A 13,152-nucleotide genomic window follows, 5' to 3' on the forward strand; every position below is an offset into this window, starting at 1 on the left:
TTCATATAAAATTAATGTACAACAGAACTACAGCATATAATGTACAACATATGACATAGAATGGCTATAGCTTGGCACAGTCACATTTGTTCTGATAAAATCTGGATTTCCGGGTCACTACTTGAATCGTACCTGCCCCTTCGCTAAGCAGATGCGTTCCAGCCCTGTGTTGGACTATCTCTTTCAGTGTCATGGAAACAAAAAAAAAATCTGATATAGAAGTTCGTCCGTAATTTGTTTGTACATTTTTGGAGCACGTTTTGAGAAAGGACATCCAAAAGGCGGGGTTTACTTCACTCAGTCATTGTGAATCAATAGCTTCTCTGTTTTGAGTGGACACCGAGAGGCTACAGGGGCAGCACTTGATTTGGGAAGCGTTTTGTCTGAGAAGAAGAAAAGCTGCAGTTTTAGTCCAGGGCGGGCTATGTGGGACAGTCAATCTGCATAGAGGCAGCACAGCCGGTGGAGCGTTGAGCAGAGCGCATCCAGTTTGTAGTTGCGCTTCCCATAGATGTATGTGGTGGATGTGTGCAACAGATCAGTGTGCAGGGAGCGACGTTTCAGCTGATTCAAATGTTTCAGTAGAAGCCAATCGCCAACAAAGCCTGGACATTTTTTTTTTTTTGTTTTCAACAGAGCTTGGGCATTTTCCAGTTAGATTTTATTTAATTGTTTACCCTTTTCTCACAAACTTTATGAATCAAAGATGCATGAATAATGTTTTATTTAAGAGGCAAGCTTTGAAGACTTGAAGGAAGATCTAAAATGGCAATCTCTTACATTTTGTGAAAAACGGGTTTGTTTTTCGGAGCATTTTTGTGTTTTGGACGTATTATAACGGAGCACGAGACTGATTTGAAAATGAATAGAGTCACGGGGATCGTATGTTTCAGCTTGTGGTTTCTGAAACTTATTTTGCTGTCGACTTTAACTCAGAACGTTACAGGTAAGACTTTAAAATACAAAGTTTACGAAGAACAAAAAATAGGCACTGTGATTGCAAGGCTTAAAGAGGACGTGGCTGATGTTTTATTTAAACTCCCAAGTTCTGTTCCTTTGCGTTTCCGAGCTATGCAAAGAGGGAGTACGTCCTTTCTTTCTGTTCGAGAAGAGGATGGAGAGATCAGTATTGGTGCTAAAATTGACCGGGAAAAGCTTTGTGAGAAAAACCTTAATTGTTCAATTGAATTTGATGTGATTACCTTGCCTACGGAACATTTACAGTTATTCCATGTTGAAGTGGAAGTGCTGGACATTAATGATAATTCACCGCAGTTTTCCCGTTCCATAATACCTATTGAGATATCTGAAAGCGCTGCCGTGGGGACCAGAATCCCCCTGGACAGCGCTACGGATCCAGACGTCGGGGAAAACTCCCTCCACACTTATTCTTTGACCGCAAACAACTTTTTTAAAATTGATATACGATCAAGGACCGATGGTGCCAAATATGCAGAGCTTGTAGTGGTTAGGGATTTGGACAGAGAGACACAGTCTAATTATGAGCTTCAGCTAGTGGCCTCAGACACTGGCGTGCCTGCTAGGTCTGGCTCAACGCTTCTGAAAGTCAGCATATCGGACTCCAACGACAATAGTCCCGTTTTTGAAAGGCAATCATATGTAATCGAGCTGCTGGAAAATTCTCCATTGGGAACGGTGCTCATAGATCTTAATGCAACTGACCCCGATGAAGGGGCTAATGGAAAAATCATGTATTCATTTAGCAGTCACGTGTCTCCCAAAATTCTGGAAACCTTTAAAATCAATTCAGAAACTGGCCAACTAACTCTGATAAAGAGAGTGGACTTTGAGAGTACAGTCTCTTATGAGATTGATGTGCAGGCTCAAGATCTTGGACCAAATTCCATCCCAGCACACTGTAAGATTATTATTAAAGTAGTGGATGTCAATGATAACAAACCTGAAATCAGCATTAATTTAATGACCCCAGGCAAAGAAGAGGTGGCCTATATATCAGAGGCTGCTCCCACTGACACCTTCATTGCTCTGGTCAGGGTGGACGACATGGACTCAGGCTTAAATGGGGAGGTTGTCTGCAGGCTCCATGGTCATGGACATTTCAAGCTTCAGAAGACCTATGAAAAAAATTACATGATTTTGACCAACGTTTCACTAGACAGGGAGCGGAGGTCAGAGTACAGTCTGACAGTGATAGCTGAGGACAAAGGCATTCCCAGCATCTCCACTATAAAGCATTTTACTGTCCAGGTTTTGGATGAGAATGACAATCCGCCTCATTTTGAGAAGAGCAGGTATGAGATCTTTAAATCCGAGAATAACTCCCCTGGGTCCTATCTCACTTCGGTGGTGGCTAGTGACCCAGATCTGGACACAAATGGACAAGTCACATACACCATTTTGGAGAGCTTCATTCAGGGGAGTGCCATTTCAACATTTGTCACCATTGACCCTTCCAACGGGGCAATTTACGCGCTCAGGAGTTTTGATCATGAAGAAGTTAGCAGAATCGCCTTTGTTGTCCAAGCCAGGGATGGAGGCAGTACGCAGCTGGTCAGTAACACGACTGTGGTTCTCACCATCTTGGATGAAAATGACAACCCTCCTGTGATTGTGGTTCCCCAGCTGCACAACCACACGGCTGACGTGCCCGTCTACAAATACGCAGAGTCGGGTCAACTGATCACTGCCGTCCGGGCAACAGACAGGGATTCGGGTGTCAACGCGGAGCTGACATGCTCAATCGTTGCAGGCAATGAAGATGGCTACTTTATTATGGACCCCAAAAAGTGTGAGTTGCGTGCTAATGTCAGCATGGAGGATGTTCTCCGTGAGCACATTGAGATAGTTGTCCTGGTCCAAGACAAAGGGACCCCTAGGCTAAGTACTAGAGCAGTCCTGAGGTGCACTCTGCATGAGAACATGGAGAGTCATATCCTGCCCATCCCGACAAACAGCAGCCAGACCACCTTGGATGCCTCCATGATTATCATCATCTCCTTGGGGGCTATCTGCGCTGTCCTCCTGGTCATCATGGTGATGTTCGCCACACGGTGCAACAGGGAGAAGAAGGACACACGCTCCTACAACTGCAGGGTGGCCGAGTCAACCTACCAGAACCACCCCAAAAAGCCTTCCAGGCAGATCCACAAAGGGGACATCACGCTTATGCCCACGGTGAATGGCATGTTGCCCATCAGGTCCCACCATAGGTCACCATCTTCCTCGCCCACCATGGACCGGGGTCAGATGGGCAGCAGGCAGAGTCACCACAGCAGGCAGTCACTGAACAGCCTGGTCACCATCTCGTCCAATCACATCCCAGAGAACTTCTCCCTGGAGCTTGCTCATGCCACACCACCTGTAGAGGTAAGAACCTCACCCGATTTCAAATGTTCCAGTTTCCAGCTTACTGTTGCTTAGAAATAAATAATAAAGTAAAGATTTGAGCATATACAACTGCCTGCCACTCATTTGTACCAGAGCTTGTGGCTCCATTTAAAAAAAACAAAAAAAAAAAAACAAACAGCATATATTAAAATCTACCAGTGGTACAAATGATGATTATATCTCTTTGGACTTTTCAAATTCATGTACATGGTATTACATGTGCATATACATGTGTAACATAATGTGTGCCTATTCCACATTCCTTTTGAAATCATCTTCAGTTGCGCTTGCAGTCATGAATGCATTCCTTATGTGCGTTGTCTGTGATAGTGTCATGCCTTTATGTTCCCTGTCATCTCCTCCATCAGCATTCATTTTTATTTTTTTATTCATTTATTTTTTGATATAGCAAGTTTCACAGCTTCTGTCAATGCTCCATCAGGGCCAGTACCAGCCAAGACCAAGTTTCCGTGGGAATAAGTACTCAAGGAGCTACAGGTAAACTCATGCTGATGTTTCGACCTAAGCACATCTTAGGGAGTAGGTGCTGTAGGCCACAACATCCAGATCACTATGCATCGGTCTCATGTGCACCACTAAAGGTGAAGGACATACCAAATGAAAGCAGAACTTGTGTATTAGGAAGTCCTTCCTTCAGGCCATAGGCTTCAATCCATGTCTGCTATGGAACATGCAAACATCCATCACCCATAAATCACAGATTGTTTATTTTAATTCATGCATCATTCTCAGTCGGTGGTCAGTGCCACCATATGCATATCTGGGTGCTAACATGATCTACAGGAAATGGAACCTGCCACAATGAATGAAATTAATAAATAAACGCATAATTAATAGCTAGTTCATTATCAGGAGATTACTTTGCCATAATCATGTGTCAAAATGGCATTTTCTTTCATAATGATTAAACATGATTTTTTTGTATTTAATAATTGGACTGTTCACAGTGGTTCCTTTCATGTGAAGGAATCTGTCAAGTAAACCAAAACTGGCACTACAAGACAATTAAAGTGGGCTAACTAGTAGTTATCAGTGTTTGGAAGACGTTTCTGGGTGCTGACCACATACTTAAATCACATAAATTGTTCAGAATACCTGAGGCATTGTGTAAATGAACCAAACTAATGATTAAATGAAACACGTTTTTATGAAAAGGGGGAATTATATCAGTATTTAAAAGTGAATTCCTAACAATTGTGTGTCTTTTGATGTACTTGAGCATCGCCATTCATATATGTTGTCATTGTTTACTTGTTTAATTCATTTGGCTGGCTCTCCATGTGGATCATAATTTTCTATTTATCATCTTGTATGCAAATTGTCATCATGCATGGCAGGAAGTTTGTTTTCCTTTCTTAACTGCCAAGACATAGTTTGTGCAACAAAGGCGAAGATCACATGAAGGAAAGTCATGGCTACGTCTGTGGAAATACATTTGATTTATAGGTTAAACATAATGGACCACCACTGTCAGCCTAGGTTTTCCTAGACCCGATTTTTGTGCATTGTGTTCAGTAATGGTGTGGGCTACTACTGGGGTAAACTACATGAAAACCCAGTGTTTATAGAACGCAGTGATTATGTGGATAGACCATAACAAGTACCTTTGCTAGGGCCTTCAGTACAGTAGTTCCACAAACTCAGCTACAAGAAAATATTTTTTTTTTCCCAACAGAATTGGCTTTGGCCTGCTTACGTTATGTCAGATGTATGGTACCATTGATATGCGATACATCAGCATAGTAATTATATCACAGTGGTGTACAATATTGTGTTTTCTTTTTCAGATATGCTTTACAAGATATGGATAAGTTCAGTTTGAAGGACAGCGGCCGGGGGGACAGCGAAGCCGGGGACAGTGATTACGACCTGGGGAGAGAGTCGCCTATTGACAGACTGCTGGGTGAGGGCTTTAGCGAGATTTTCCTCACTGATGGGCAGCACAGACTTCACCCAGGTATGCATGATAGGAAATCCAACACATCTCTGCACAGCCATAGATACCATAGACATTACCATGATACCAGATATTACCTCTACCATAGATATTATCTGCCATTCCGGCCATGTTCTCAACCACTGTGACCATAGATACTCTCAGCCATTCAAACCATGTATATTCTCAGTTACCCTGACCCCAGATATTCACAGCCGCAGGCAACAAATACACACAGATTCTTAAATTGCTTTTGTGCATATCACACAAGTAATAAAAGCAAATAAATATCTGAAATTTCCCTCTATCCAGGCATATTGATTCAGTTTTTTTCCTGTCCTCAGAGAGATAAACTCAGCTTTTCCGAGAGTGCCTATCAGTAAATTAGTATGATTACAAAAAATAGCCAGAATAATCTTCTTCTTTTTTTTTGTTCATTATTCAAATGAGAAGCATTCATCTTAAATGCAATTATTTCTGAGACTTGATACAGACAGGGCTCTAAATTCATATCTGCCCTTTGGAGGTCTTAATCTTTTTTATACACTGCTCTCATCAGTCAGAATTTGCATCTGGGCTTTCGTTTCAGCTTTCATTTGTGGAACTTTGTTGTTGTTATTTTCATGATGTATAATAAATGGACCCTTCAAAACAGGCCACTTAATAATGTACCTAACTAAATAATGCACTGTGTATTATGAATATCTTATAGACAGGCATATTGGATTGGTATGATCTGTTCTTTGGAGAAATCTTTGAAAATGGGATGGGTTCCACATTGAAAGGAGAGCAATGGGGTTGTGCTTTATTCTGTGTGGGATATCTTACAGTGTGCAAATCTGATTTGCCCGCTTCCTTTAGAGAATGTCGAAATATGTCATGCGTGTCCACACATGCGCTGAATTTATTTACAAGGCAAATGAAAATGGCAGATTTTTTTGATCGTTCTTATCTTGCGTTGTGCTGTGTTGAACTCATTAGCGAGATGAGGACCATATGCGGAGACATATGTCTGTGTGCACCCGCGCCACTCGTGTAAGAGCGCTCACCGGTTAAGATGAGTGAGATCTCGCTGCTTTCAAGTCAACATGAAGAAAATGTGCAGTAATTGCTGTCATTATTCTGTCATAAATCCAGGGTGGGGGGTGGGGGGGTGGGGGGCTTTTGATGCATCTTTGTGGTTCTTCTGTGCCCTGAAACAGAGAATTGTGTGTATTGTTCCCTATTTGCATATTCACCTCTGACCTTCCTGCCTTATTTCCTGTTTCCCCCCTTCCAGCTATGAAACTGTGCACAGATGAGTGCAGGGTCCTTGGGCACTCTGACCAGTGCTGGATGCCTCCCCTTCCATCTCCGGCCTCCTCAGACTACCGAAGCAACATGTTCATTCCCGGCGAGGACCCCCAGCAGCCTTCAGTCGAGGAAGACCAGCAGTCCGTCGACTCCAACGACCGCAAGAAGAGCTTCTCCACTTTCGGCAAGGAGCCTGGGGGCGGGGCCGAGGCTGAGGAGGCAGAGGGCGGCGACCTGTGCGAGGGCGCCTCCCTCCTCTCCGAGATGAGCAGCGTCTTTCAGCGGCTCTTGCCGCCCTCGCTGGACACCTATGCCGAGTGCAGCGAGGTGGAACGGTCCAGCTCGCTAGAGCGGAGGAAGGGCCACCTTCCCGGGAAGTCCTCAGCCTACCCCCAGGGCGTGGCAGCCTGGGCGGCGAACACTCACTTCCAGAACCCGGGGAGCAGCATTGGGCCGAGCCCAGCCAATCACAGCAGCGCCCCGCCTCCTTCAAAATGGCTTCCAGCCATGGAGGAGATCCCAGAGAACTATGAGGAGGACGAGCTGGACACCGTCCTCAGCCACCTGCAGGCCGGCCACAGCGACAGCAGGCACGAGATAATGGATGCCAGCGAGCTGGTGGCAGAGATAAACAAACTCTTACAAGATGTCCGGCAGAGCTAGACACGGGCGAAAATATGCCCCCTCCCAAAAAAATGTTGTTTTTTCCATATTTATGGGAGTCTAGGAAACCAAGAGACCTACAATTATCATTCAGTTGCATTTATAATGTAAACATGTTTTGTGAATGCTAATTATCCAAATATATTGTATTTTCTTGTTCGGTACACAGTGTACACAGTGTGAGTGTAATTATCTTTGTATTTTAAAAATACATTTGTACCCTTTTATATTTATATGTGTATATAAAAGTCAATCAAACAGAAGTCTATTTTTGTACTCTTATTGCATGTTATAAAAACGTGTCAAGATTTTGACGTCTGAAAAATATTGAAATTGTTTTGTTACTGTTTTGTAATTATTATTATTATTATTATTATTATTATTAATTTTGTGTCATTGTAAATATAAGTATTTATCTGGCATGGTTCTTTATTTTGAACATGGGTGGTTTGAGAAAGAAACCAGTTGAATCATAAAAAATATGAACTATTGTCGAATAACTATAAATTGTGTACTGTATGTTGTGTCATTAATGTTTGACGTGTATGCAAAAGAAGGTAAATCAAGGTTGTTTGTGGGGAGACACAAATCTGTCGGTCTGCTGCACATGCTACAGTTGCACTTGACTTAGTTTTTTTGTGGGGGGGTATTAAAAGCATGGTTACCATGTATAGTATATTTGTAACTAGTGGTACCATTCCTTCATACCTGTTATTACATGACTGTGACTGAATAGTCTTTAAGCCTGGAATTTGTTTACACTTCACTGAACAGGTGACCACTTCCCACTTTTTATATTGTTGTACAACACCGTGAGAAAAACTGTGCATCTATATTCTTGCGAAGATATGCAGATTATGTTACATTAAAATGGATTTAAGTGACTCTCTCTCTTGATTTGACTGAAAAGCCAACTCTCCATGAGCTCCCCCTGCTGTTCAGAGAGGAGAATTGCTTTTTTTGTAATGACTCAGATATCTGAATGTATTGAACTGGATTGTCAGATAATGGTGGTTAGCATCTAAATGACTTGCTGCTATATATGGAAGTTACTGTATGATACATTAGTCTCATTTATAAATAGAATTTCACAATATTTCTATGACATCTACCAGTCACATTCTACAACTACTTTACTGTAAAAGGTTGCTTAGATGAATGTTTCTTTGTAAAATTCATGACAGCAAATGATCCTAAGGATCTCCAAGCATACTATAAATATATTCAGACTAAAGTGCAGTAATGGCGATAAAATTAAGAGGTGATCAGACACATACTGTTATGATACTTGAATAAATAGTATTAATCACAATAAAATAGAAAGCAGAAGATTGGGTGCCATACCTTTGATTAATTTTGAATGCGCCAGACTGCTGAGGTCATGGTCTTTAGCTATAGTTTTGTCTTCTGCCAGTTTTCACATATTACTGACGGTAAACCGGCAAAAGTGTTGTTCGTACATCCATGGAGAAGAAAGCTGATGTATAGACCTACAAAAAGTATTTAACACTGAAAAACAATCATAATAATCACAATGATATGTTTTTAAAATCAGTAAAATAACATTTACTATCCACAGACTGAATACATTTGATCTGTGTATGTTTCAAGGTTGTTGATATTTAGAGATTTAGGATTAGTAACTGTAGGAAATCACAGGAATTGTAATGCTTTCCTGGAATAACATAATGTTCTCATCAAAAGGTTGCGCCACAAAATATTCACCTTAAATGTTGTAAATCTTAAGTACATATATCCATTCATAATATAATAGCTCAATGGAAAATGACATTTGTGAAGACCCAGTACCATCTTTTGAACACAGAACAGCCATTTCCTGTCTCTCTTGTGCATTCGGTGATGCCGTGAATGCGTGTGTTACAGAGACCTCTAGGGACCACTGCATTAAACTGCATACAATTCAGGGTTCTTGGAGGGGGGGGTGGGGGGGGGCAGGGAGGGGGGGAGCATGGGGGAACAAAGCAATCCTCTCTGATAGAAGGTAAGGCTGACTCACCTTAATGTGCTCTGAAGATGCGTTGCGCATATTAATTCTGCAAGCTAGCTGTTCATCCTTGGGTTAGAATTTAAAATAAAAATACAATATTATTTAGCACGGAATAAATTTGGGGATATGTCAGGTTGCACGTTTCCTTTTCACAAAAAAAAACAACCCTCAAATGAGAAGCAGCTCTGATAGATACATTTACATTTCTGAAGCTGAATGCAGAAATGCCTGAAATACCAGCGCGAGATGACCCAGCAGTGGCAGCTACAGAGCGGGGGCTGCAGCTCTGAGTTATGTAGTCTGAAATATACAATGCAGTATTTGGACAGTGACACAATTTTTGCTGTTTTGGCCCTGTACTCCAGCACATTGAATTTGAAATTAAACCTTTACGATCAGGTTGAAGTGTGGACTGTCGGCTTCAATTTGAGGGTATCCATGTCGGGTCACCCATGCAGGAATTAGGGCCTTTTGTTTACATAGCCAGCCCCCCCCCCCCCCCCATTTTAGGGGACCATAAATAAGTAGACGAGGTAGCATTATTTGAAATAAAGTCATGGTGTGTATTGTATTTGCATTCAATGGCTGCCTGAAGTCTGGGACTCATAGACATCACCTGACACTGGGCATCTGATGCACTGTCAGGCCTGTACTGCAGCCATCTTCTGTTCCTGTTTGTTTTGGATGATTTTAACCATCATCTTGTAAACTTTAGAATTCATCCTGCTGCTGCTGTCAGCAGTCACATCATCAATAAAGGCAAGCGAGCCAGTTCCAGCAGTAGCCATACACACCCAAGCCATAAGATGATGTGGTAGGCTTCATGGATCATGACCAGTTCTTTTCTTTCTCCCCAATTTATTTTTTCCAGCACTTTGCATCTTTCCATAAGAGTTTACTTACATGCTTACATATTTGAAAGTATCTTGATCTGTTTTCGGTCATACACTACAGTTGTCTTTCAGCGTTCAACCAGGTTGTTTGCTATTCCTGAGTTCACTAGTTCAATCCTTGCTTGTGCAGCCAATTGTCCAATTTCATTCAGTCCTTTGAATTGGGGTGACTATCTATAAAAAGGGCTGTAATTCCTATATGGTTCACCAAGTATAGATGCATTTGTTTTCTTGGTTTGGCTCTGGGCTCCACAATTCTAGATTTGTAATTGAATAATTAACATGTGGTTAGTGCAGCTTTTATTTACAGGTATTTTTCTACATTTCTAATACACTTTCATCACGTAGAAATGACAACACTTTTTATACATAGTCCTACCAATACTATATACATTTATATAGTGTGTGTGTGTGTGTGTGTGGGTGTGTTTATATATAAGTGAACACAAAATGTGAATGCCAATGTAGCCACAAATACAAAATTGTGTTGGGCCATGGGGGGAGGGCACTACTTATATGCACAATACCATGACATTCACCAGAATCATTTACCAGAATGTGGAATTCCTCAGGAATACAAAACTGCTCCTCCACCAGAAGGAAGGTCAATCAACTCACACTGATAGAAGTGGAAATCGCTGCCTCTGGAGTTCCAGATTATCCCATAAATGCTCAATTGGGTTCAGATCTGGTAACTAGGGAGGTCATAGCACATATGTCAGTCTCTTGCTTATCAAACCATTATACGACTCAGGCTCCTTGGACAGGGGAATTTTCATCTTAAAATACATCACTCTCCTCAGGTAATGAATGCTTCACCATGGGGTGAGGATGATAACTTAGTACCATTCAGTATTGATTGATATCAACCTTGGATTCTTAAGGTATAGATGCACCTTCTCCATAACAGTATGTCCTGTATAAGTAGTATTCATATTTTACTTGTTATTTCCATTATTAATGATAATAATAATAATAATAATAATAATAATATTACACATGTATCTTTATTTTTTATTTTATTTATTTATTTTTTCAAAGAGCTTTGTGTAAGATGATTACAAAAATCATTATCATTAGCAAACCGAGCTGAAAAAAAACAAAACTTGATGCTGCCATTTTGGCATCCACTTGTTGTGTATCCTATGTAAAAAGTTGTTTAATTCATTCTGGATAAGAACATCTGTTAAATGTCTGTAATTCTATGTAATCTAATGTGTCAATGTCTTGGCTTGAGGTATATAAAAGAGTACCAACAAGCCACTTTGTGAAATTTTCTGCCATTGATCATTGGCACAAATAGGACAACAGCAACCACGGCACGGTTCCAGATTTCTGCAAAAGTCAGTGTATCCCCATAAAAATGAAATGTGGGAGCCCTTAAATAATTGAAAAAAACACAAACATCAGAAAGCTCCTCTGTCTACTCAAAGTGCCCGCCCCTGAAATCTTCTTCCTCCAGTAAAGGTGTGCAGCTGGGATATAAAGTGGGATATAAAGGCGGGGCCTAAAGACGTGGGGAGGAGACAATGAGTCGTGCGGCGGCGGTGAGGGGTGCTGTCATCGGGCTGCCTCTTTCTGCAGCGGGCCTTGAGAGAGGCGCCACGCCTGACTGATTCCCTGGCTTGTGATTGGCTGTCTGCATCCCCGGAACGTCTGTGTGAGGCGCGCGCGCTTCGGCAGGAGAGAGTTAGCGACGACACCACCAATTCACACTTTTTTCCGAGCGCAGGAAATAAGCAATAAGCCTCTTTTCCGTCAAGCTTTGTTGAGGGTGATACCTCCCTTGCTTTCTGACAGGCAAGGGCCGCGTGTGCACACTCCATGGATTTCAGCCCCGGTATCTAGAGAACAAGATGTGGAGCAGTCATGGGAGGCTGTTGAGGTTTATCGCATCAGTGGACTCTGTATTATTCCATTAACAAGTCGGATGTGAGATTCCCTAATCCTTAGTCCATATTTTTTTACATATTTATCTATATGCAGCTAGACATGTAAAATTGTAATGCTAGTCACATTCTGTACCGTTCCTTAGGTTGTGACAGCAGGTCACCATCTGGGATTTTATCTACAGTGCTCCCGTCTAGTCAAAAGGCCTGCCACTTAAGTGCTAGGCCACAGTGATGATGCATAGACCATATGCTTGCACCACTGTGCAGCATGCCCTCATTATGACTGAGCTAACAGATATTTCAGGTTAAAGCCCTGTCTGTGTCAGTAGCCGACTATGACCAGAGGTGGTAGCATATAATTGCTGTTATGCTGACAGGGGTAGGGTTGGACAGTGTTTCTTCAGTCAAATTTTACTCTTTGGAATTTGTAACTGCAAAGGTTTCAAATTCCGAAGTTTACTGATGTTGGGGTACTCTTAGCTTTGCGACTACCCCAATATTGCTACTACATTAGCTCCTCCCAGCCTCATGCAACATGCGCACAGGATACAATCAACAGTTGTAAAAGAAAGAAACATCTCTTCCATTCAGCAACACGTGGACTGTAATGAGGAAAATTTTCCCTGGCTTGTGGGTAAGTGCTTTGGACATGTGCACATACCAGCTGTAATACTCCTTGCAGCTAAATCAAGAGGAATTGGTGATTTAAAATTATGGATAAAAATATAAGGTGGGGAATAGAAGAAGAAGAAGAAACACCTATCATGCAATAATGTTTGTATTCAGTGTGATTGTACTTCAGGGTGGGAGTTTTACCCCTACGGAACTGTAACTTCCTACACCTTGAGTCACACGCATTGTGAACATTACAAGATACATCCCAAAATAAAGAAACTCAAACTACTTCTGGAACACAGGTCATCCATGGAGTAGGCAGCTACAGAAGTGCTTTTCTTTGCCCCCGTGACGCCTCACTTAAACTCTACAACAAAGGGAGCTGCAATTTGCCGCAGGCTGAAGATATCATCCCACAGTTCGGCAGGATCTCTGGCCTGCCTGGCTCTCTGTTCCCACAGT

At 41.9% G+C, this 13,152-nt stretch overlaps 1 protein-coding gene across 3 annotated transcripts; it reads left to right on the top strand.

The window, feature by feature from the left end:
* Window positions 1-244: 244 nt before the first annotated feature.
* pcdh18b (protocadherin 18b) lies at window positions 245-8,166 on the top strand. 3 transcript variants are annotated; one of them, XM_064344327.1, is made up of 4 exons: window positions 245-3,348; window positions 3,779-3,867; window positions 5,178-5,293; window positions 6,606-8,166. In XM_064344327.1, exons 1-4 carry the CDS (start codon window positions 862-864, stop codon window positions 7,280-7,282), a joined length of 3,369 nt encoding a protein of 1,122 aa, XP_064200397.1. In that variant the 5' UTR covers window positions 245-861; the 3' UTR covers window positions 7,283-8,166. The 3 variants fall into 3 exon arrangements, with proteins under 3 accessions (XP_064200397.1, XP_064200396.1, XP_064200395.1); XM_064344326.1 differs by having other exon boundaries at window positions 249-3,348; window positions 3,812-3,867; window positions 5,178-5,347; XM_064344325.1 differs by having other exon boundaries at window positions 250-3,348; window positions 5,178-5,347.
* The last annotated feature ends 4,986 nt before the right edge of the window (window positions 8,167-13,152 follow it).

The sequence above is a fragment of the Anguilla rostrata genome, chromosome 7, assembly GCF_018555375.3.
Source record: "Anguilla rostrata isolate EN2019 chromosome 7, ASM1855537v3, whole genome shotgun sequence".
Lineage (NCBI taxonomy): Eukaryota > Metazoa > Chordata > Actinopteri > Anguilliformes > Anguillidae > Anguilla > Anguilla rostrata.

Bases quoted from the DNA above. Each gene is read 5' to 3' on its own strand.
- pcdh18b (XM_064344325.1), top strand. From the start codon at position 862: ATGAATAGAGTCACGGGGATCGTATGTTTCAGCTTGTGGTTTCTGAAA. The intron at 3,868-5,177 runs GTAAACTCATGC...TTTCTTTTTCAG, and splicing joins AAGTACTCAAGGAGCTACAG to ATATGCTTTACAAGATATGG. The intron at 5,348-6,605 runs GTATGCATGATA...CCCCCCTTCCAG, and splicing joins GCAGCACAGACTTCACCCAG to CTATGAAACTGTGCACAGAT.